Here is a 20,915-nt window from a genome sequence, read left to right on the forward strand (position 1 = left end):
AATATTTGCATTTCTTTGTTTGTTTGTTATCTATCTCTCACCTATTATCCGGAGTTTTAGTTAGTTAACTTTATTACCAACTACAACTTGTATATCTATTCTATAAATAACTCAAACACATATTGTATTATTATCAATCCACTCAATCATACTCATTCAATCATTCAATCAATCAATCAATTATTCATTCAAATACCCAGCGTTATAAATTACATCACACCAACAATGAGCTTCGTAGTTGGTGATACTTCCAAAACATTCACTTCTAGAAGAGTGGGTGGTCTAACTACATCAAGGTCCAGACTGCCAGTCAGTCAGATTCAATTTGAAGGTCAATCATCCCTTCAACTAAAGACAGCACGTAGGTCATCACTTACCAGCCCAACAACTTTTGCAAACTCATCAATGGTCCATATGCTGACTCACTTGGAATGATTCCAATCACTCTTAAACACACTACCAAAATTAGAACAAAAATTATATTCAATACCATCAAACAATGCGTCAAGATATACAGAGAAACTAAAGGATAGGACAACAGCTGGTGAGGCGGTATTCATGGCGCCAGATGGTACTTTCTACGATATCCACTATTCTCCAGCACTCAAACATAAGGCTGGATCAGTCAACACAACATCCACAACAACAACAACCACAACTACCAACTCAAACAACACCAACAACATCAACAACACAACATCTGAAGAGGATGATGACACTGAACTATCATTCGCCCAACAACTCACACATCTACACAACTCAATTCCCCAACTGGACGAGTTTGACAACTTCTTTGATTATGAACAGGCATATTTGAGATGGAGATACGCCATCGAGACAATATTGGGAGACATCCGTTTACCTGAATTATCAGGTCGCTCTTATTATCGTCCACGTGTTACCGATTATACTAGAGGTGGACGTGATACCTCTTCATCAGACTTTAGACCAAGTTCATCATCCTTCTCACAGGAAGCCGACTCTGATGATAAGAGTGATCCACTAAACAGTGAGATCGAGGATGATATCAATGCCATGAGGGAGTCGGTCACTGATTCATTGGACTCTGCCATCATCCGAGACTGGGAGAGCAACTCTGACCCCTGGGACTCGCACCTCTACCCTCACGAGCCACAGCCAGATGATTATAATACATATGAAGGTATGTTAGCCCCTAGTTCGACCATTGCCATGACCCAAGTCTAACCATTCACACAAATATACAGAGTATAGCGAAGCCCTTTCGAGATGGGCATCAGTTTGTTCACAACTTCCATTCTTTCCACCACATGCATCACAGTTGAAGGACTTGATTCCAATCCAGTCGATCACAGATGCCTCCAAGAAGATTGATGACATGTCTACTGGCCCAGGCAACAACCCAAACAATACATTAAGTCACGAAGCCTCAAACACACAAGCTCAACAAATCGCCGTCAAGTCTGGCGTCAAGGAACTATTGTTCCTGGATGTATGTGCACAACTAACCCAGGACATCATCGAATATTTACTAACATCTACCACTTGCCCACGATCAATCATAGCACTCCATACTTTCCAAACAAAGTATGGCTACAACTACAACAATACAATCATCATCATCATCACAAGAGTTTAGCAAGGATGCCATTCATGCTAAACTCAGTGAGACTGCAAAGAAGAATATTAGAACGGTGATAAGCGATATTAATTCAAGATTGTTCAATAGTGGAAGTACAAGTTCGAGTGGTGGCTCGACCAAGTTGTTCAATCATCGCCAGGTGACCCAGCTGCCAAAGATCCACGGCTCATTCCCATTGCCCATGATGTCCCTCCAGAAGACCTTCAAGGACTTTCGCAACACCCACCTTCGACGCACTGACCTGACAGCAGAGCAATTGAAGCGTTGCCAAGACTCGCCACCCGTGGTCGCCGGTCAGACCGTCCAGTTCAACGTGCCTGGCCACGACATCTATCTGGACCATGCCAAGTTGTCCGACCCTAACTACATTGCCCAACAACAACTTGCTCTGCGCACCTTCATATCGGCAGACCGATTTAATCACCTCTACTCTTGGTATCACCCCATGGTGTCTGAATGGATGCACCAAAGACACAAGGATGACATCGATATGATCATCACTTCCAATCAGCGAGGGGCGTCTCGCGAGTCCCTGAGTCTGGACAGCATCACGGATATCCTTAACGTAGGCATGTACGTGGACAAGTTCTCAGACCTGCTCGACTCGACATTTAGCGAGGACTTTGATGGCGTCAAGTCATACGCGTCGGTCATGTCCAAGGGCATATCATCCGATAACATTGGACATCTGTTGCGCCAGTTGGACGAGACCAAGAACCCTCTGTTTCACGCCAAGATGGCCTACCTCATCATGAACCTGTTCAGCGGCAATCAGGGATCATCCATCCTATCGACACTTGTCGCCAACAAAGATGTCCGCTCACTATCATTGCTGGCCTACGCCTTTGACTATGTTAGTCCATTGCCAGTTGACATGTATCCATGGCGTGACGAACACTATTCCCTCGTCCGTACCATCATTGGTGACTCCATGGAGACCATCATGAAGCTCACCTTTTGTTACTACTACCTATGTATCATTGGAAAGGTACTGGATGTCCATGTCCATCTATATTATTCCAAGTCCACAGTCAGCCAGACTAAAGTTGTATGTATCCCAAATTCCCCAGTCCATCCTGGAATGATCCCATACTCATCACCCACCCTCCCATTCTTCCAATCAATCAGTCTATCGCACATACTATATCAAGCATGTTGCAACAGAACACTCCAAATGTGTTGGACCGCTTGTTCATTGGAATCAAGCATCGAAGCAACACAGTATCCTCTTTCTGCCTGTTTATCTTGTTGCAACTGATGAGTAATCAGGAGGGCGTAGCTATCCACAACAGTCTAAAGGCCGACAACTGCTTCCTTTATGAGCGCATCAAGCTTGTTTGTCAATCAAAGATGAAGCATGTCCAGTTTGCTGCACGTCGTCTATTCGCACTGCTATGCAAGGTTCCATGGCAAGAGTACATATTCAAGGAATACAACAAGGATCCAGAGTCTGCCGTGCGCGACCTGATTGGCACGGAGGAGCTTCGACCTAGCAGTCTGATGCTTGAGCTACTTCTCGAGTTCTTCCAGGCGGCCACTCACTCATTGGTCGATGCGGCCACTGCCTCCATGCCAATCTCCAACACATCAACATTGGGCTCGACCTCTTTAAATGGAGCCAGCTCAACAACTCAAAGTTCGCCGCCAGTAGGAAGTTTGCCAGCACCAATTGTCACAACAGGTATCCGCAGCAAGTTCCAATTCCTACTCGATGCCATGTTGTTCCACTCACTCTTCCAGTATCTGATCAAGAACTCACGTGTCGTCAATGGTCAGACTCTGAGTATCTCTACCTTGGTCACACGATTGGTTGTGGTACATGGCTATCTTGGCTCGATCCAAGCCACACAGGATGTCAAGACCACTCAACGTCGCTGGGGTCAGACCAACTTATTGTTGTCGCCAATCGATATGCGCAACATATCCAATCGCATCAACGATACTTCATCACTCAATCTGAGCGGCAACACAGTGCCCACCACCAACAATATGGTGATGGCCTATCAGATCAGGACCAACTTGCTCAAGGTCACACGCATATTCCTCAAAGTGCAACTGGTGTATGATTTGATCAAGAGTGAGGAGGACTTCTTCTCGCGTCTGATGACCTACTGCCGAGACAGTAACAAMCCAGGCTTTCAACCCGCGAGGCCTGGAAGCTGTTGTACCAAACAATGAAGAATCATCCAGGAACGATCGAGAGCCTCAACAAGGACTCGACATTGTGGAACTTCATGGAACTGGTCGGTCCCAGCTCACACATCGCGGTGGTCACCAACGGCCTGCACTACATCACCAAGATGTTTGAGATCACAACCACGCTCACCAAGACTGTCGGTGGCGGCCCGAGCACCACGAGCAGTGGCGGTGGATTGTCCAAGAACGATGTTAAGGCCGTCGACAAGGACCTCAAGACATTGATTGGTCTGTTCACGGCCAAGCGTCAATTCATCAAGATCCACATGATCTACAAACGATACATTACCAATCATCCGGGCATGGCCTTCATCGAATTGGCCAAGTTCTACAACACAATGTACACGTCGTCCAACTGTGGCAAGCTGCTCAAGGACACCGTGAAGAAGGTGGAGTACAAGGAGGGTCTGGACATCATTGGCGCCATGTTCGATCCAACAATGTCACATCATCCAGGCGAGAATATGATGTCGAGTGTATCAAGTGTGCCACAAACCAGCACTCATAGTTCATCGACTTCCCATTCATCATCGTCTTCGTCGCTCTCGCTGAACACATCGTCATCTTCCTTGCACATTGGATCTCCCTCCTCCAAGGATTCAACATCCAGCGCTACGCAAGGCAAGGACGAGAAGGAGAAGCAATCACGATCCGAGTCCACTCTCAATGTTGCCAAGCTGACCGTATCATCATTCAAGTCCTTCCTCAGTCGTAACAAGAAAGAAGACAAGGGTGATTCAAGGACTTGATCAATTAGTTCGTTCGTTCATTCGTTCAAACATGACCAATAAAGTTCGTTTATACGCTCCTCCATCCATCCAGTATATTTGAACAAGGCGCGTGCCAAATGGCCAGCCAATCATCATAATTTAATCAATCGAGTTGGTCATATTGTCCTTTGTCTGGTCCAGGATGTTGTTTTATCATTAGCCATACCTCTTTTTGAGATCCTAGATGAGACAAAGCGAGTGAGGCGTGTTAATAACTCATTCATTCAATCAATCAATCGATCGATCAATCATAAACATACCTCTTTCTTTTTCTCCAAAGCAGTCTTCTCAACTGCATTGTTGTTATTATCGCTAGCCATCTCGATGTCCTCTTTTGTGATCTTGTGTTGACGAGTTGGTCCACCGCCAGCACTTGCATTCGCGCCAGCACCAACGCCAGCACCACTGACTGTAGACTTGACCTGATACTTTTGTCTCTGTTCATCCTTCCATTTGGCGACGGCCTCTTCGATGGCCTGCTTCTCGACATCTCGCTCGACCTCCTCCAGCAGGCCGTCCTCATCATCTCTATATCCATAATAGTCTGCGTCGACGCTCTTGTGTAGTTCAAACTTTGATCGCTTCGTGACGGGCACTTCAGGCTTCTCCAACATCTCCTTGACACCGGGTAGATTCCTCGCCTCTCCATAATACTTGTAGTGACCCTTGCCTGCCGCCTCTCGCCCATCCGCATCGAATATCTTTGATTGTGTCGCTAAATAGTTTGGTCCACCCAATTGTATAATCCTCTTCTCCCAATGATGCTTCTCTCTTCCTAACTTATTAATCTCATCATTCAAGTCTCTTATTCTATATTCTCCAAGTGATGCTATTTGAATGATTGAATGAGTGAGTGATTGATAGAGTGATTGATAGAGTGATTGACAGTGAATCACTAAACATACAATTCTGTATCTCTGATATCTTTCTTGACATCTCTCTGATGATCTGATGTCTCCATCTCTCTGCTTCTGTAAGGTTCTCACAGAGTGATGCAAGGTGAGGTCTCTTCTTCTCTATCTTATCCTCATCATTCCTCATCCTGAGGAATCTATTCAGCATTGACTGCGCCTTCTCTTCACTCCTTGCCATTCTTTATCTTATCTTATCTTATCTGTTACAGTTATATATACACAATCAATTGAATGAATGAATGATCTTCGCTCATGACCCTTTTGTTTAAACTTCATCAAACCCATAAATTCAACTTTTGACGACACTTTCGTCTGAATGACAGAACACGAATGATTGAATGATTGATTGATATCAATGAGTAATATAGACTTTAGTTATTTCTTGGCTTCTTGAATGGTCTCTTGGTTCGTCTGTTGGCACCTATTCCACTCTTGAAACTCTCGTCTGGCTCTTCACCGACCTCCTTTCTGTACCACTCCTCATCATCATCGTCATCATCATTGGCCTCATTGGCAAAGCGTTTCAGTTGCTTATCCTTCTTCTTCTTCATCTTCTCATCAGATGCCTTCTTCTTTGCCTCAACATTCTTATTCTGCTCATCAATCCTACGCTGCTTCTCAATCATCTCATCCTGCTTCTTGACATGCAATTCATCAATCTCTCTCTCTGACTTGGAGACTATTCATTCGTTTGATTTGATTGAGTTAGTATGTTATGTGATTGATTCGATCGAATGAGTTGAAGAACTTACCATATTTATGATAAAGGATGCCACCCTTGAACAGGTCATCCTCGACTTTGACGAGATCGAGGGACATTCTTGGACCAATCTCCTCAAGCTTGATAGCCTTTTGATTGGACTGGATTGTCTTCTTACGCTTGGTGTCCAGGAACTTGGAGTCAATGTCGATCTTGCCATCGTTGGCATCCTCATAGTCACTCTCACTCTCTCCAGTGCCACCCAAAATATAATCACTAATATCTCCCATATTCGATACATCTGGCATTCTTGATTGAATCACTCTCTTTACACTCTTACTGATTCCAGTCTCTGCCACCCTAAAGTTGATTGAGGTTAGTGATTGATTGATTGATTGATTGAGGTGATCATGATCAAACATACTTGATCTTGTAATGTCTAAACTCGACCATGTTGGTCTCCTTGTCAAAGTTGAACAACACGATTCTCTTGCACTTGGACAATTGAAGCTAAAGTGGGATAGTTCCAGGATTGAAGTGTGAGTGATTGTTTGATTACTTTGATCAATCACATGATTGATACTACATACTGTTAGGACATTGATGGATGGGAATAGGTTCTGCAAGAGTGTGGACATCATCTCGATGTGTGGAGAGCCTTTGGAGAAGTTGTTGAGAACGACGAGTGGTGCGGTCATGTACTCGGCAGTGCCAAGGGACGATGGTCTGAGCTTGGCCTTGTTGACGTCGGCCATCAAAGAGTACTCGGCGATCTTGAAGGTGATGGTGGGGCCCTTGGGCGACTTGCCCACGGACATGTAGCTGCCAATGTCAGTGTTGGAGAAGGTGACCAAGTGAGTGACACCATAGATGCTGGCCACATTGACAAAGTCCTTTGTCGTGTTGGTTGGCATCTCTTTCAGTTTTGCCGCTGTGTTTGGTTCCATCACCTTACGGAAATCAACCACCAACTGTTTGATCATCTTATTACAATCTCCACGTCTAAAGACAAATGACTTGCTAACTCCTGTCATATCATCATCCTCTTGATCTGGATGTGTATCATTCCTCGTCTTCTTCTGTTGTTTCTTATTAGCTCTCTTTTGTTGTAGTTTTTGATGTTTCTATAATTGATTGATTGATTGAATGAGTATGATTGATTGAATGAGTATGATTGGTTGAATGATTGAGTGAGTGATGGACTTACCTTGCCAGCAGCAGCACCACCTGTACCACCTGTACTATATGACTTCTTCTTGCCACCGAATCCTTTCTTGTTATCAGTCTTTCCCATGTCTGTATCTGTATGATTATATATATAAATGAATAAGATTGAAGTTTGAAGAATACCCTCAAAGTGTGTGAGGTCAACTCGACTTTCGTTCGTCTCAACACAAACACATCTTTTTGAAATTAATTGAATTTAATAATTCTTCACAAAGTCAATCTAATCTCACTCATTCATTCTTGTATCTACTTATACTTATGTACATGTACAATGTAGTATACTTATTGTTGGAGGAGTGGCTTGACTGATACGTGGGGTACTACTTTAGGATGATCAGCAATAACACATGTTATTCTGGATGAATGCGAGGTCCATGGACATTGCTGATCACTGATCTTGATCCACAGATCATTTAGGATTGAGTAGCGATAGTTCCATCCTTGTCCTTGTAGTAACAACAATGTTGATCTCTCTGATGTACATGTAACTAAGTTATGATGGCCAGGAATACTCTGTCCCAATCTACTTGGTGCAGATGCAAGGCGAGTCAGCTTAGCCGCCACCATTATCATCCTAGAGTTGGATGTTGACGTCGACAATGCCATGCTGTAGAATCTACCTTCATCGAACAACATGTAGAGCTTGTCACGGTGGATGGTGCAGGTGTGGAGCTTGCCCAAGAGACGGGTGTAGGACTCCTGTTTGGTGACCAGGTCGTATGTGGCGATGCAGTTTGGAGAGGAATCTTGATCAATGCAATAGATCACCGTGCCATGAATGAATGTGAATGATGGATCGAAGCCGGGTCTAAAATAGCCAATCCTTCTGATTTGTTGAGTCTCAATATTGAAGCTTTGAAGAGGTTTTTGGCGGACTTCTTCATAATTGTCTTCATCATTGTCTTTATCCTCGTTGTCGTCGTCATCATCATCATCGTCTTTATCCTCGTAGTCGTCATCATCATCATCGTCGTAGTCGCCCTCGTAGTCATCATCATCATCATCGTTCTTGTCCTTGACCTTGACCTCGTCCTGTTCAATAAAGCCTCCATGTGCCAGGTAGATCATCTTTTCTCCATCATAGCATGTAGATAATCTAATTGAATTATGGTCTTCTTTGTCGTTCACTACGTGATCATCTGAGAGACCAAAAATTTGGTTGCCAACTTGCCATCGATGCTCCGAGACGGAGTATAGGGAGTATGTTTCCAAAAGACTATATCTTATTCCAGTTGTAAACAAATATACATGTCCCCTGGCATACACGGCGGATGTTCCAAGAAGCTCTGGATGTTTGATCACAACTCCATCTTGGTCGGCATACTTCTCTGACCATGTGTTTTCCATTGGTGAGAAGAATGAATATACTCCATGCTCAATGCACATCACTTGATGATCCAGAGCATTGGTATACTTCTCAGATACTTCTAAAAGTTGGAAACACGTTTGTAACTTATCCTTGATGATATCAAGCATATCCACATCAATATCGACATTGAACGATGGTCTTGGCACATGATGATTGGACGTTCTCATCACTTGAAATTGTCTTTGGACCAGTTTAAGTAACTCATTGTCAGTGATTGTGATTGTGAGTGCCGCCTGTGATGATATTGTTGTTGGGAAAGAATGATCGATGAACTGATTGATTGAGGTTGAAGATTTGATTGATTGAATGACATCATCCTCATTCCAACTTGTGAGGTCTTGTGAACTTGATGGTGATGTAGACGTCACAGTGGCTTGCGACGGCTTGAATAAGTTCTTGATGTTCTTGATCTCATCAATGATATCATGTATGGATGACATTGTTTGTTGTAATTGATCATTGATTGGGGATGTTAGCTTATGCTCCTCAATTATTAGTATGTCATGTAGTTGTTTGAAATGATCAGTTGTGGATCTTGAAGTCTCCTTCAATACTTGATATGTTGTAGATAGTTGTTGTAGAGTTGACCATAATATATTTAAACGGGATGTTGATGATTCATTATACTCTCTTTGATCAATTAATGTTCTTAAATGTATTATACTCTCAAAATAATGTCTCTTATGACTTGTACTCAAACAACAATCACAAACAATACAATTACAATCAATACATATTAACCTTTGTTGTTTACCATGTATCTTACACATGTCATTATTATTATTATTATTATTATTGATTGTGTCCATCTCCATCATTATTATTATTATCTCTTTGATTGAATGATTGTGTGTGTACAAATGTTCAAAATGATTGATTGATTGACTGATGGTTGTGTAGTCAAGCCTTGTCATTAATGGGCTTGAATTATTATTTTTATATATATATATATATTATAATGTATATATATACCATGTATTATTATGGTACATTGGAATATTGATGATTGAAGGTCCTTCCAAATATTACAAATATTAGATGGGCTGGTCAATCCATCAATGTATATGTCTTTGATTGATTGAATGGATGTATAGTTGGCTGATGGTATAGTGTCGACACTATCCCATTCATCCATCCCATGACATCCCATACTTGATTGAGCTGACAGCAAACTCAAGCGTCAAACTCACACTCAAATACCAAAGTGCTTCTTGAGAATGGCAATGGTCTCATTGGCAAAGTTGATGAGGGATTGGATCATGAACATTAGTTCATCGACAGAGACATCTTGTTCCAGTTGAGCTTGGATCACTGAGAGTTTGCTGTCGAGTTGTTCGTTGATGTAGGTCATGTGGTCGTTGTGCTCGGTGAAGATCCTCAGCAGCTGCTTGATCAACTGCTTGCTCTTGGGCAGATCCTTGGACTCAAAGGCCGTCAGGCAGCTGGTCGAGACAGTCAATGATGCGCACCTCAATACTCAGCACGGGTATCATCATCTTGATAGAGCTGATCAATTGTCCATGCTTGTTATGTTGTGATATGTCTAGATTGTTGATGATCTCTATTATCTGTAGATGTAGTACTTCTTGGTCCTCATTGATCTCCTCCAGTTGTTTGACATAATAGTTGATCTTTGATATCACCGGTTGTTTGTTTATAATGCTCACCCTAGTGAACACTTGGAAGTATGACTTGATTGATTGTAATATTGCTGCTATTCTTTGTATTATTTGTCTTAAGTTGATTCGAGGGTTGAGGGTTAGCGAGGGTTGAGGGTTGAGGGTCGAGGGTCGAAGGTCGAAGGTTGAGTGACACTACTACATACCTATATCTTGTGATAATGATTATATCACCTGGGTTCTGTAGATCATCTATTAGATCATCTAGTGAACTTGTCAATGGTCTAATGTCTATTGCAGTAACAGCGGCATTATCTGCACCGTCCTTTGCTACCATTGCACGTAACTTTTCAAAGTCTGGTGATATAGGGCTGATTTGATCTGACATCTTTGTTGTTGTTGTTGTTGTTGTTGTCTCTTCTTGTTATAATGTATATATATAAACTGATTTTGATATTGATATTATATCTTGCTCGCACTATTGATGCGAACCTAGATCAATCAATCAATTAAGTTAATCAACCAATCGTCACTCCTAACTGAACAAATAAATAAATAAATAAATAAGATATTATTACAAACTTTATCTCTTCTGTATGTCTATGTATGTCTGTCTCTGTATGTGTATGTTTGAATTATATGTATGTCTTAACAATGTTTAACGAATAGAACACAACACAACACACTATTCTGCACAATATCTATTCAACCACAAACCAATCAATGTTGGATGATTCAACACAACACACCACACACAAACAAACAAACACAGATACATCTTACAACTACATCATCATCGCATCCCAGTAATGAAGTGGGTTGCACCCGCCTTCTGGAATGACCCTATCTGATGGGGCACTAATGAGAAATTCCATAATTAATTGAATGATGGGGTGGGTGCTCAGTAATTGATTGGATGAACATTTATGCGTGTCGTTTCAATTTTCAACCGTTGATCAAACACACTCACTCAATCAGAAATCGTAACGGACAGGTCATTGCCTTCATCACTCATACCTGAATACTTAAAGAGAGAGTGGTAGTGTTCTGCAAGTCCAACACACTACAAAGATGTACATACATCTTATAATTTGGTAGGGAGTATAAGGCACAAGGCACAACAAGATGTGATGTGATGATGTTGACCTTAGTGTAGAACATTGACAAGAGTTCTCCACTTGCCAATCAATTTGTAGGCATTCATTGTTGAACAACACAAGTGTGCATACATGATGTTGATGGCCATGCCATATATATATATTCAAAATCTCAAGTGTGGCGCCACATTATCGTTGAGAGAGCTCTCTCTCTTAATTATGAGGGTTGCATTCATGCCTCCTCCTCCCTTTATTCAATCAATCAATCATTGCAATCCAACGATATGATTATCAGTCATGATATATGAGCTTGGGCATATATGGACCAGTGATGGTAGCCTTCTTCCAACCTTCGCGCTCATTTGGTGTAGCAAATGCGTTCTGTACATATCTTACATTGTCAATTACAACATCGTCTATAGGTATACCGCGGGCGCAAGAGTGATGGGTCAGTATGAATGAATGAATGAATGATTGAATGAATGAATGGAGTACATACAATCGATATGAGTATGACCAAACACATGTACGGTCGATCCGGCCCTGCGCAATTGTTTGTCCAACTCGAGTGTTCCAACAACCATTGGCAGGAACTTATGTATGAGTACCTTCTTGGGAGGTAACAACTCACGTCTTGGTACAAAGTGTGTAAAGGTGATTACATTCTTTGGATAGTTACTTGCATTATCTCTCCTAAAGCCATCTATCAATGCTTCATTCACTTTAAGGAATCTTCCTGCCACCTCTGTATTTGGTATGTCCCATTTACAATGTCTAAAGTCTCCCCAACGAGGCTTCAAGTTCTCGTAGATCTATGTATATGTACGTCGGGGAGCAAGGGTAGGGTAGGAGGGGAGCAGGGGCCAAGGAGTATGATATGTCAGTTCACTCATTCATTCATTCATTCATTCAATCATTCATTCGTTCAATGTATCAAACATACCTCTTGTTGCTCTGCAGGTTGGAGGTACTCCCAGTCTTCATCGAATGATGGATGATGCCATCCAAGCATTGGAAAGATTGCAAGCTTGATGGATGGATGGATACAAGATGTTATGTCAGTCCCAGACGTCACTCATTCTCACTAACTCAACTCGCTTTCTATCTCCAATACAAACATACATGTTCATTGATTCTAGTTGGCGCAACATAAACACCAATACGTCTACACATATTGTAGATTGCCTCAAGCTTACCCATTGAGTCTGGACACTAAGGATCGATTAGAATATCGATTGAATGAATGAATGAATGTGAGTGAGTGATTGATTGAATGAACGAAGAAGGGAAAGAGCAATGATCGATCGATCATACATTGTCAGATCTTCCAACCCATAACTCATGGTTACCAGGTGTGAAGAATACAGCAATAGGATACTTTGTCCTTAGTATACTCAATGTTGATTCCATTATATTGATGTTGTCTGAGATGTCACCACAAACAATGAGTATACCATCGGCCACCACTGGTAGTGTCTTTATATACTCCATATTGGACGGGAAGTCCGTATGAATATCTGATACACAAAATACTTGTACCATATCTATCTCTTTATCTTATCTCTTAATCTTTCTTATCTATCTATATCTCTATATCTATCTCTTTGAGAAGTGAGTGACCTTTCTTTTATGCGATGTTGCTTCAAGTTCATAATAAGATGAAATTTAGGTGATCCTGATTTTTTCTGATCTTTTTGGGAACTGTGTGCTTTTACATGTTGGGTACCATCACTCTATTACTAAATGTGGTAATTAATGATTCAGGAAATGACGATTCAGACTGACGTGTTAACAAAAGACATGTCCCACGTGGGACCCACGTGAGTCTCTAGTGTCGTTATACTTTGCCATTAATATACATCTAGATGTTGAACTGATTGGTATTGAATGAATGGTAACCAAATTTGATGACGTAGCACCAACAATTAATTGTAATGTCAGACATTTCCTGTTTTGGAAATACGAATTTGAATCCAAAGGGTGATCACCCACAACAAGTAACGTTATTTGATTGGTAAATTGTACATATTAATTAATTAACTTAATACAAAAGCAACTATTATTTTCAATTCAACTTGATTGATTTTATTACTTGGTCTCTCATAGTGTCAATAAATAAATAAAGTGTCATTTCCAAAAAATTAATATTAGCGCCAACTTTGAACTTGTAAAACATTGGCGCCACTTTTCAAAATTGAACACAACTCATTCTTTAACTTCATTTGACAAACTATCCATCTATCAAATTATCTACAACATATACATATACATACATACACATACAAATATATTCACACAACAAAGATGAGCCATATTAGATTGACTCAAGTTCTGATTCACAATAATCCAGCGAGTTTCAACTCACCTCTGATATTCGACATCACATTCGAATGTGTTCAACCTATAGCTGCAGGTATGTCTCGAATGTCTCGAATGGAACATCTACATACATATACATATACTAAACAAATATATATATAGACTTGGAGTGGAAGGTAGTATATGTAGGATCAGCAGATAGTGAAAAGAATGATCAATTATTGGACAGTATATGGTTGGGACCAGTGAATGTTGGAAGCAACCAGTTTGTGTTTGAGGTTGAGCCTCCCGATTACTCGCGCATCCCAAAGGATGATCTGCTAGGTGTCACCGTCGTCTTCCTTTTCTGCGCATACAAGGGCGAGGACTTTATCAGAGTTGGCTACTACGTTAGCAATGAATATAGTGATCCAGAGTTGGCTTCAGTAAGTTCAATTCATACATTTATTCATTCAATCAATCGATCAATCATGTGTTGTTAACAACCACCTTACCCTTTGTCAACAATGTTACAGAACCCACCAGAGACACCAGATGTATCGCGAGTTGTTAGGAATATATTAGCAGAGAAGCCAGTTGTTACGGGATTCCCAATCCGATGGGACTAACCATTCATTCAACAACAACAACAACACCTCAATCAATCACTCATCAACCAACCACCTATCAAACCAACCTTCAGGTCCACATTGCCGTGTAATGCTGGCAGTAGTGTCCCACTCACAATCATCATCATCAACAACACCATTGCTCTATCAACTTACAACGTTCAGCGAACGATTTGATTGAGCTCAACTCTTCTTCCTCTACTCACTTCAAACCATTCACATCATCAAATGGTCAGCCAGTCAGTTCCCTCAAACGCAAACCAAAGGCATGCAAGCCAAACAAACCATCACTCAACACACGCAATGTGCACAGTCCAATGTACGAATATACCTCCAAGGCCATTGATTGATTATCAAGGCCAATGTTATGTTGAGCACATGATACGTGCGACTACTTCAACTGTTGTCAGTAACAGACAGGCAGTTCAGTAGGCAACAACAACAACAACAACGACATCGACAACAACAAACAAATTGGAGGGATGTATATAGTCATCATCGTCATCAATCATCTACTCGAAGTAAAAGGAGACAACATGCCTTGCACCACCTATATCTATTTCTATACTTTATCCGTTTATCTCTTGTTCACAGTGTGTTTGATCAAACACGAATCAAAATGATCGTGTGATTACAGCGAAGTTTCAGCGTCCCCGCCCACAAACACACACTGCAGATATTTGCCGGTTTGATTGGTCATAATAGTTCACGCGCAGTATTGGTGATAGACGAAGTGTACTTGCAGTACCGTACTATTTTGATTCTGTTATTGGTCGGTACAAGGGTCAAATGTTACGAAGTGATTGATTCGATCCTTGAGTGATAGAATGACTGAGTGAGTTAGGCTTGATGAACATCTGTAGAGTCTGACTCAGTCAGTCAATCACTGAATCAATCAATCAAACATATATATCAATAATAATAATAAGATGGAAGACGACTCGTCAAACGGTTATGAACACGATCAGTTCATGAAGACCAAGATTGGTCTAATCTTTGTGATATTCGCAATGACCTTGGGCGCCAGTTATGTTCCATTCGCACTCGGTCGATCAGGTGTCAAGAACTTGGTGGTGATTCTATCATTCATGACATGTTTTGCCGCAGGTATCATCTTGGCTGGTGCATTCAATCATTTGTTGCCAACGGCCAATGAACTGTTTGTGGCCTACTTTGAAAAGGTCCATCCAAACAACAAGTATGGCAACTTCCCCTACGCACCAACAATCGCAATTCTCATCCTATTCATGTTGATCGCATTGGATAAGTTGGTGGTGGAGAAAGGCGTGGGAGGCGAGGCAGGTCACAATCACATGGACCTGTCCGCGCAGCTCAACGAGTCGTCCAAACTGTTGGACAATGGAGACATCACACTTGGAAGTTATAATGGCACGTCCACTGGAGGAGGGGGTGGAGCAGACCTCTCGCGATCAATCACAGGTGGTGCATTTGGCAGTGGACACGGACATGGAGGACAGGATGGCGCCGACAACATGCACGAGCATGAGAGCATCAACAATGGAAAGTCACATGCCGCCAATGTTAGTCAGGCTTGGATATTCATGCTGGCGCTGTCTGTTCATTCAATCTTTGATGGACTGGGTCTGGGCGCAGAGAACGACCCCAACAACTTTTATGGTCTGCTGGTGGCCGTCCTAGCGCACAAGGCGTTGGATGGCTTTGCCCTGGGCGTGCCAGTCTACTACGCCAAGTTTTCGAGACTGCAGACGGCATTGGCATTGACATTCTGTGCGGCAATGACACCGCTGGGCATCGCCATTGGCATGATCATCTCGCACTTTTACACTGGCGAAGGGTCCAACCTTGCAGAGGGTATCATCCTCTCAATCACAACAGGCTCCTTCTTGTACATCTCACTCATCGAACTACTTCCATCGGGTTTCAGTCAACCCGATTGGATGAAAGTCAAGCTGTCACTCGCATTCACAGGCTGGGCCATACTAGCTGTACTCGCACTCTGGGTATGATCATCATCAATTAAAGAAGCAATCATTCACATCAACCTGATTGATCGTTATGTATATGTATCCATGTTTAATGTCCAGGTATGTGATTGATTGATTGATTTGATTGATTGATTGATTGATTGAGCTTAAATATTACAAGAAATAGTCAGGAGTGCGACGAGTGACATGAGGTTCACCTCTTCTTGGAGCAGGATCAAACTGCAAGCTGTGAGAGTTATCGTAGTGTGTCAGCAAAGGATCAATCAATCAATCAATCACTCGACTTCACAAGTAGGTCAATACTTACAAGGTATGCTTCATCTTCTCATCAATCTCCATTATTGCAGCTTGATTACCACAACGATAACAATAGTTGGGCGCACTAAAGATTGTGACTACGTTTTGATCATGTGCCCAATTGTATCCCTCCATGACCAGCTGGTGAGCACGCGCCACCAAAGTCAGTCCGTTGTTATGATTGAATTGCTCAGAGATGTCCTTGCCAAAGGTGTAGCCGGCGCCTCGAGGCGAGTATCCGAATCCGCTCCTGTCGTCTGGATCGGACCACAGCAGGTCACACATGGCGCCTTCGTGCGGCACCTCTTGAAGGCGATCCAAGTTACGAATATGATCCAATGTATCGATCGATGGAGAGAGTCCACCATGTAAACAAAACACCTTGATTGATTGAATGAATGATTGAGTGATCAAGTGAGTGAGTGAGTATGAGTGATCGCATTGATCACATGATCAATCAATCCAATCAATCAAACATACCTGTTTCTCAATGAGCGCAGTCAGTGGTAGATAGTCAAACAGGTCGGTGAAGAATCGCCACACGTTGGGATTGCCGTACTTCCTGAGACATTCGTCGTAGAAGCCGTACACCTGTGTGATCTGTCGGGATTCATGATTGCCGCGAAGGATGGTGAGACGGTCTTTGTAGCGAACCTTGAGCGCTACGAGCAGTGTGACGGTCTCAACTGAGTAGAAGCCACGATCTACATAGTCGCCCATGAACAAATAGTTTGTGTCTGGACAGTTGCCACCTATCTTGAACAGCTCCATCAGATCGTGGAACTGGCCGTGTATATCTCCACACACTGTCACTGGACAACGAACAGGCTGTACATTTGACTCCTCCAACAAAACCTCTCTTGCTCTATCACATAGATTCTTGACCTCGCTCTCGCTCAAAGGTTTACACTCCTTCAATATTGAAATGTATCTATCTATATCTTGGAACTCTCCCATTATATATTATTACTATTATTTGTATTTGTGTATATATATATATATAATAGGAAGTGAGAAGTAATAGTAATATGAATTCATTTCATTTTGGTGAACTATTATTAGGTTTGTGGAGGTTCATTGGGGTTGTTCAACCCTTACCCCAACCCCTACCCTTGACCTAACCCTTACCCTTGCCCTAACCCAACAATACAAACTAAACTAAATCAATCAATTAATCAATGTCATATTATTATTATTATTAATAATCTTGATCATCATCCTCTTGTCCTTGAGAAGATGGCGATACCAGACTTGCATGTAGATTCTCAATAAACTTTGGCATATCCAACTTCTCAATCTCCACAACAGCAGTGTCGAACGACTGGTACTTGAGCAATGAGTTGGTCGAGCTGGCAACCTTTAAGAAATTTACACCAAACACGCTGTATCAAGAATGAATGAATGATTGAGTTAATGAATGAACGAATGAATGAATGAATGATGTATACATACTTTGCTTGTTTGGATGAGCTACCATGTGAGCTAGAGATACCAACCAAGAGATAATTGCCAGTGTTCTCATTCAATGCACCAACAAGGAATGGTTTGGTCTTCTTCTTCATCGTCGCATAGGCATCCATTATATACAGTCCCAATTTGGTAAGTGCCATTGGGTGCACAAAGAGTCTAGTGTCCGAACCCTCTGGCAACAGAGCGTATCTGAATGGTCCTGACATCACCACAATCTTCTTCTCAATCACACTGAACAACTGTCTCGTGATCTCCTTCTGTAGGTATATAGCCTGTTTCAGACCCTCGACCAACAGGTCCAAGTTGCGGCTAAGTATGAATGAGCGAGTGTGTTAGTGAGTGATTATGATCGAGTTCTTCATGTCCAACTTCCAACTTCAAAATTCCAAACTTCCAACTTCCAATATCCAACTTCCAATATCCAACTTCCAATCAATTAAACATACTTTGAGAGGGCATCATAGGCATCCCAGAAGTTCTGCTCCCATATCTCTTTGTCGGTAACGTCGCTTTCGAGATTGTCAGACTCCATTAGGGCCGTCAAGGCGTGAACCATGTCTGAGGCGGACAGCTCAATTGAGCACTCATACTTGCGAACGAATGATCGGTAGTAGATCTCATTCAGGCCAAACTTTGGCGCGTGTGTCGCCAGCTGTGCCTTGAGATTGGTCTTGTAGTGGCCACTCATTGAGACGTACTTCTGCTTGACCTGCTCCAGTGGCAGACCCATCAGCGCAAACAGCGTCTCCAGCAGGTACTTTCCCTTGGCGCGCCACAGACGCAGCACACATGACACGTACTTGGAGTGGTACATGCTCTCGTAGAGGTTCCAGTGGCGATACAGCATGAAGCGGTAGTCCTCGGCCACGGTGATGTGGTCACCCTGTCCAGACTTGTCGTTGGGGTCGTAGGCGTTGAGCACGAGCGCCTTGAGCATCTTGTACTCAATGTCATAGTTGAGCAGGGGCACACGCTCGTGCACCAACTGATCGGTCACGCCCAGGATGGCGTACCAGAGCAGGCCGTCCAATGAGTCCTTGCTGAGAATTGTGCTGAGTTGATACATCATGGATGCCGAACTCTTGCCATAGTATGATTGAGTGGTGCGTGACTTTCGCGAATGTGATCTTGCTGCCGCTGCCCTCCTACGCCTCTCCTTCACTGGTGTATTATCCTTCTTCCTCTTGAGTTTCTTTCTCTTATCACTCCTCTTTCTCTTGCCTTCACTATTCTCATCTATTACTGCCTCACCATCATAATCATCATCCTCTGGTTCTTTGTCCTGTTCTTCATCATCGACTTCATCTTCCTCTTCATCATCCTCATCATCCAAGTCTTCCTCTTCATCATCATCTAAGTCCTCTTCATCTTGAAGTTCATCATCATCCTCTTCATCAATCTGCTCTTCCATGAATGATCCATCGTCAATGATGATCACCTATTGAGTTGAGTTGAGTTAGCACAATCCAATGTTCCGTTCCGTCACCATATTATCCATTCATTGATTCATACATGATTCTGATTGTCCACATTACTACGATGATATGGTCTGTGACTGTCAATGATATAGACCAATTGGTTCTCATTCAGATTGGTAAGCAATGACTCTATATCAATGTTACCTCCACAGTTTATCATTACAATTGTCTTGAGCTGTTGTTGTCAACCAAGTGAGTGAGTGAATGAATGAGTGAGTGAGTGAGTGAGTGAGTCCAGTCACACAGCCTGTGTTGACAATACATACCTCTTCATTATCCAACATCAATGTATTGTTTACATCGATAAGATCATCCAATCCTGCAACTGGCTTGATATTGAATGATATCAAATCAGACTTGAGTATATCCTATGATTGATTGAATGAATGAGTGAGTGAGTGAGTGAGTAAGTGATGATGGATATGGAAGTACCAATCAATCAAACAAACAATGACGACATTACAGTGAATATCTTGCATGCAGCTATAGAGTCACAATCACGTGCTACCAATACTAATACTGTCTCTCCCTGTATTGAATCATTCTTGAGTAGTTTATATATCTCATTGAATCTTGTTGGATTGGTGAGTACCATCTTATAATATACACTCAATCTACTATCTATCTATATCTATCTACTTCTCAAACTATGATATATATATTAACAAAACAATCAATCATTGAATCAACTGTTTGATTATTCGTTCTTGCTAATCAAGCGCAAATCGTTTAAGTGTTTCAAATTTTTGAAATGTCGGTTAATTGCGCGCCATTTTTTCGAATCCCATCTCCTTTTATCAGGTGATTCGTATTTTGTTCATTTCCTTTTGGTATTAATATCGATACATGATCATTGAGATAAACATACAACAATGAGAGAGATAAAACATTATATATGTATATAATAATATAGAACACAATAGAACATTAAAAGGTTTTCAAATGAACTTCAAAGATTGGAATTATTTTTTGGTTGTATTACCCAATAATGGGTAATGATCAGTTTCGTTGAACAAAGATAAAGATCTATCAGATCTGACCCCGAAGATCTTGAATATGTACTTCCTAACACTCTTAAATATCTCTCCCTCTCTTTGAAGGAAACGAGACCTGACACGAGACCCCTTCCCCACCACAACACTGTGTGAATGAATGAAAGAGTGCGAATGAACATGACATTGTTGAGTGAGTGTGGTTGAGGCAGCTGAACACCTGCATGCCTGTGACTGACCTCCTGCTGTCACCTGACATTATGTTCAAATG

At 42.0% G+C, this 20,915-nt stretch overlaps 9 protein-coding genes across 9 annotated transcripts; 2 read left to right on the plus strand and 7 right to left on the minus strand.

The window, feature by feature from the left end:
* Positions 1 to 4,743: 4,743 nt before the first annotated feature.
* On the minus strand, positions 4,744 to 5,679 carry SAMD00019534_052590 (hypothetical protein; the record flags this gene model as incomplete). Its single annotated transcript, XM_012899730.1, has 3 exons — positions 4,744 to 4,767; positions 4,848 to 5,416; positions 5,493 to 5,679. The coding sequence occupies 3 exons, from the start codon at positions 5,677 to 5,679 to the stop codon at positions 4,744 to 4,746; spliced, it is 780 nt and encodes a 259-aa protein (XP_012755184.1).
* Positions 5,680 to 5,872: 193 nt separating this feature from the next.
* On the minus strand, positions 5,873 to 7,495 carry SAMD00019534_052600 (hypothetical protein; the record flags this gene model as incomplete). The annotated part of the gene is made up of 5 exons (XM_012899731.1): positions 5,873 to 6,180; positions 6,254 to 6,561; positions 6,626 to 6,711; positions 6,792 to 7,325; positions 7,409 to 7,495. The coding sequence occupies 5 exons, from the start codon at positions 7,493 to 7,495 to the stop codon at positions 5,873 to 5,875; spliced, it is 1,323 nt and encodes a 440-aa protein (XP_012755185.1).
* A 215-nt stretch (positions 7,496 to 7,710) lies between these two features.
* SAMD00019534_052610 (hypothetical protein) lies at positions 7,711 to 8,496 on the minus strand (the record flags this gene model as incomplete). The annotated part of the gene is made up of 1 exon (XM_012899732.1): positions 7,711 to 8,496. The coding sequence occupies one exon, from the start codon at positions 8,494 to 8,496 to the stop codon at positions 7,711 to 7,713; it is 786 nt and encodes a 261-aa protein (XP_012755186.1).
* A 1,493-nt stretch (positions 8,497 to 9,989) lies between these two features.
* Positions 9,990 to 10,148, minus strand: SAMD00019534_052620 (hypothetical protein; the record flags this gene model as incomplete). Its single annotated transcript, XM_012899733.1, has 1 exon — positions 9,990 to 10,148. The coding sequence occupies one exon, from the start codon at positions 10,146 to 10,148 to the stop codon at positions 9,990 to 9,992; it is 159 nt and encodes a 52-aa protein (XP_012755187.1).
* Positions 10,149 to 11,807: 1,659 nt separating this feature from the next.
* SAMD00019534_052630 (hypothetical protein) lies at positions 11,808 to 13,055 on the minus strand (the record flags this gene model as incomplete). The annotated part of the gene is made up of 5 exons (XM_012899734.1): positions 11,808 to 11,929; positions 12,013 to 12,325; positions 12,457 to 12,540; positions 12,636 to 12,725; positions 12,828 to 13,055. Coding segments are annotated over 5 exons (837 nt in total), but the record flags the coding sequence as incomplete, so codon positions are not given.
* A 753-nt stretch (positions 13,056 to 13,808) lies between these two features.
* On the plus strand, positions 13,809 to 14,440 carry SAMD00019534_052640 (hypothetical protein; the record flags this gene model as incomplete). The annotated part of the gene is made up of 3 exons (XM_012899735.1): positions 13,809 to 13,926; positions 13,995 to 14,257; positions 14,348 to 14,440. Coding segments are annotated over 3 exons (474 nt in total), but the record flags the coding sequence as incomplete, so codon positions are not given.
* An 890-nt stretch (positions 14,441 to 15,330) lies between these two features.
* Positions 15,331 to 16,428, plus strand: SAMD00019534_052650 (hypothetical protein; the record flags this gene model as incomplete). Its single annotated transcript, XM_012899736.1, has 1 exon — positions 15,331 to 16,428. A coding segment is annotated over one exon (1,098 nt), but the record flags the coding sequence as incomplete, so codon positions are not given.
* A 132-nt stretch (positions 16,429 to 16,560) lies between these two features.
* SAMD00019534_052660 (hypothetical protein) lies at positions 16,561 to 17,661 on the minus strand (the record flags this gene model as incomplete). Its single annotated transcript, XM_012899737.1, has 3 exons — positions 16,561 to 16,633; positions 16,715 to 17,085; positions 17,185 to 17,661. The coding sequence occupies 3 exons, from the start codon at positions 17,659 to 17,661 to the stop codon at positions 16,561 to 16,563; spliced, it is 921 nt and encodes a 306-aa protein (XP_012755191.1).
* Positions 17,662 to 17,923: 262 nt separating this feature from the next.
* SAMD00019534_052670 (hypothetical protein) lies at positions 17,924 to 20,250 on the minus strand (the record flags this gene model as incomplete). The annotated part of the gene is made up of 6 exons (XM_012899738.1): positions 17,924 to 18,086; positions 18,157 to 18,483; positions 18,621 to 19,612; positions 19,687 to 19,827; positions 19,919 to 20,020; positions 20,116 to 20,250. Coding segments are annotated over 6 exons (1,860 nt in total), but the record flags the coding sequence as incomplete, so codon positions are not given.
* Between the last annotated feature and the right edge of the window lie 665 nt (positions 20,251 to 20,915).

This window comes from Acytostelium subglobosum (genome assembly GCF_000787575.1).
Source record: "Acytostelium subglobosum LB1 DNA, scaffold: scaffold9, whole genome shotgun sequence".
Classification (NCBI taxonomy): domain Eukaryota; phylum Evosea; class Eumycetozoa; order Acytosteliales; family Acytosteliaceae; genus Acytostelium; species Acytostelium subglobosum.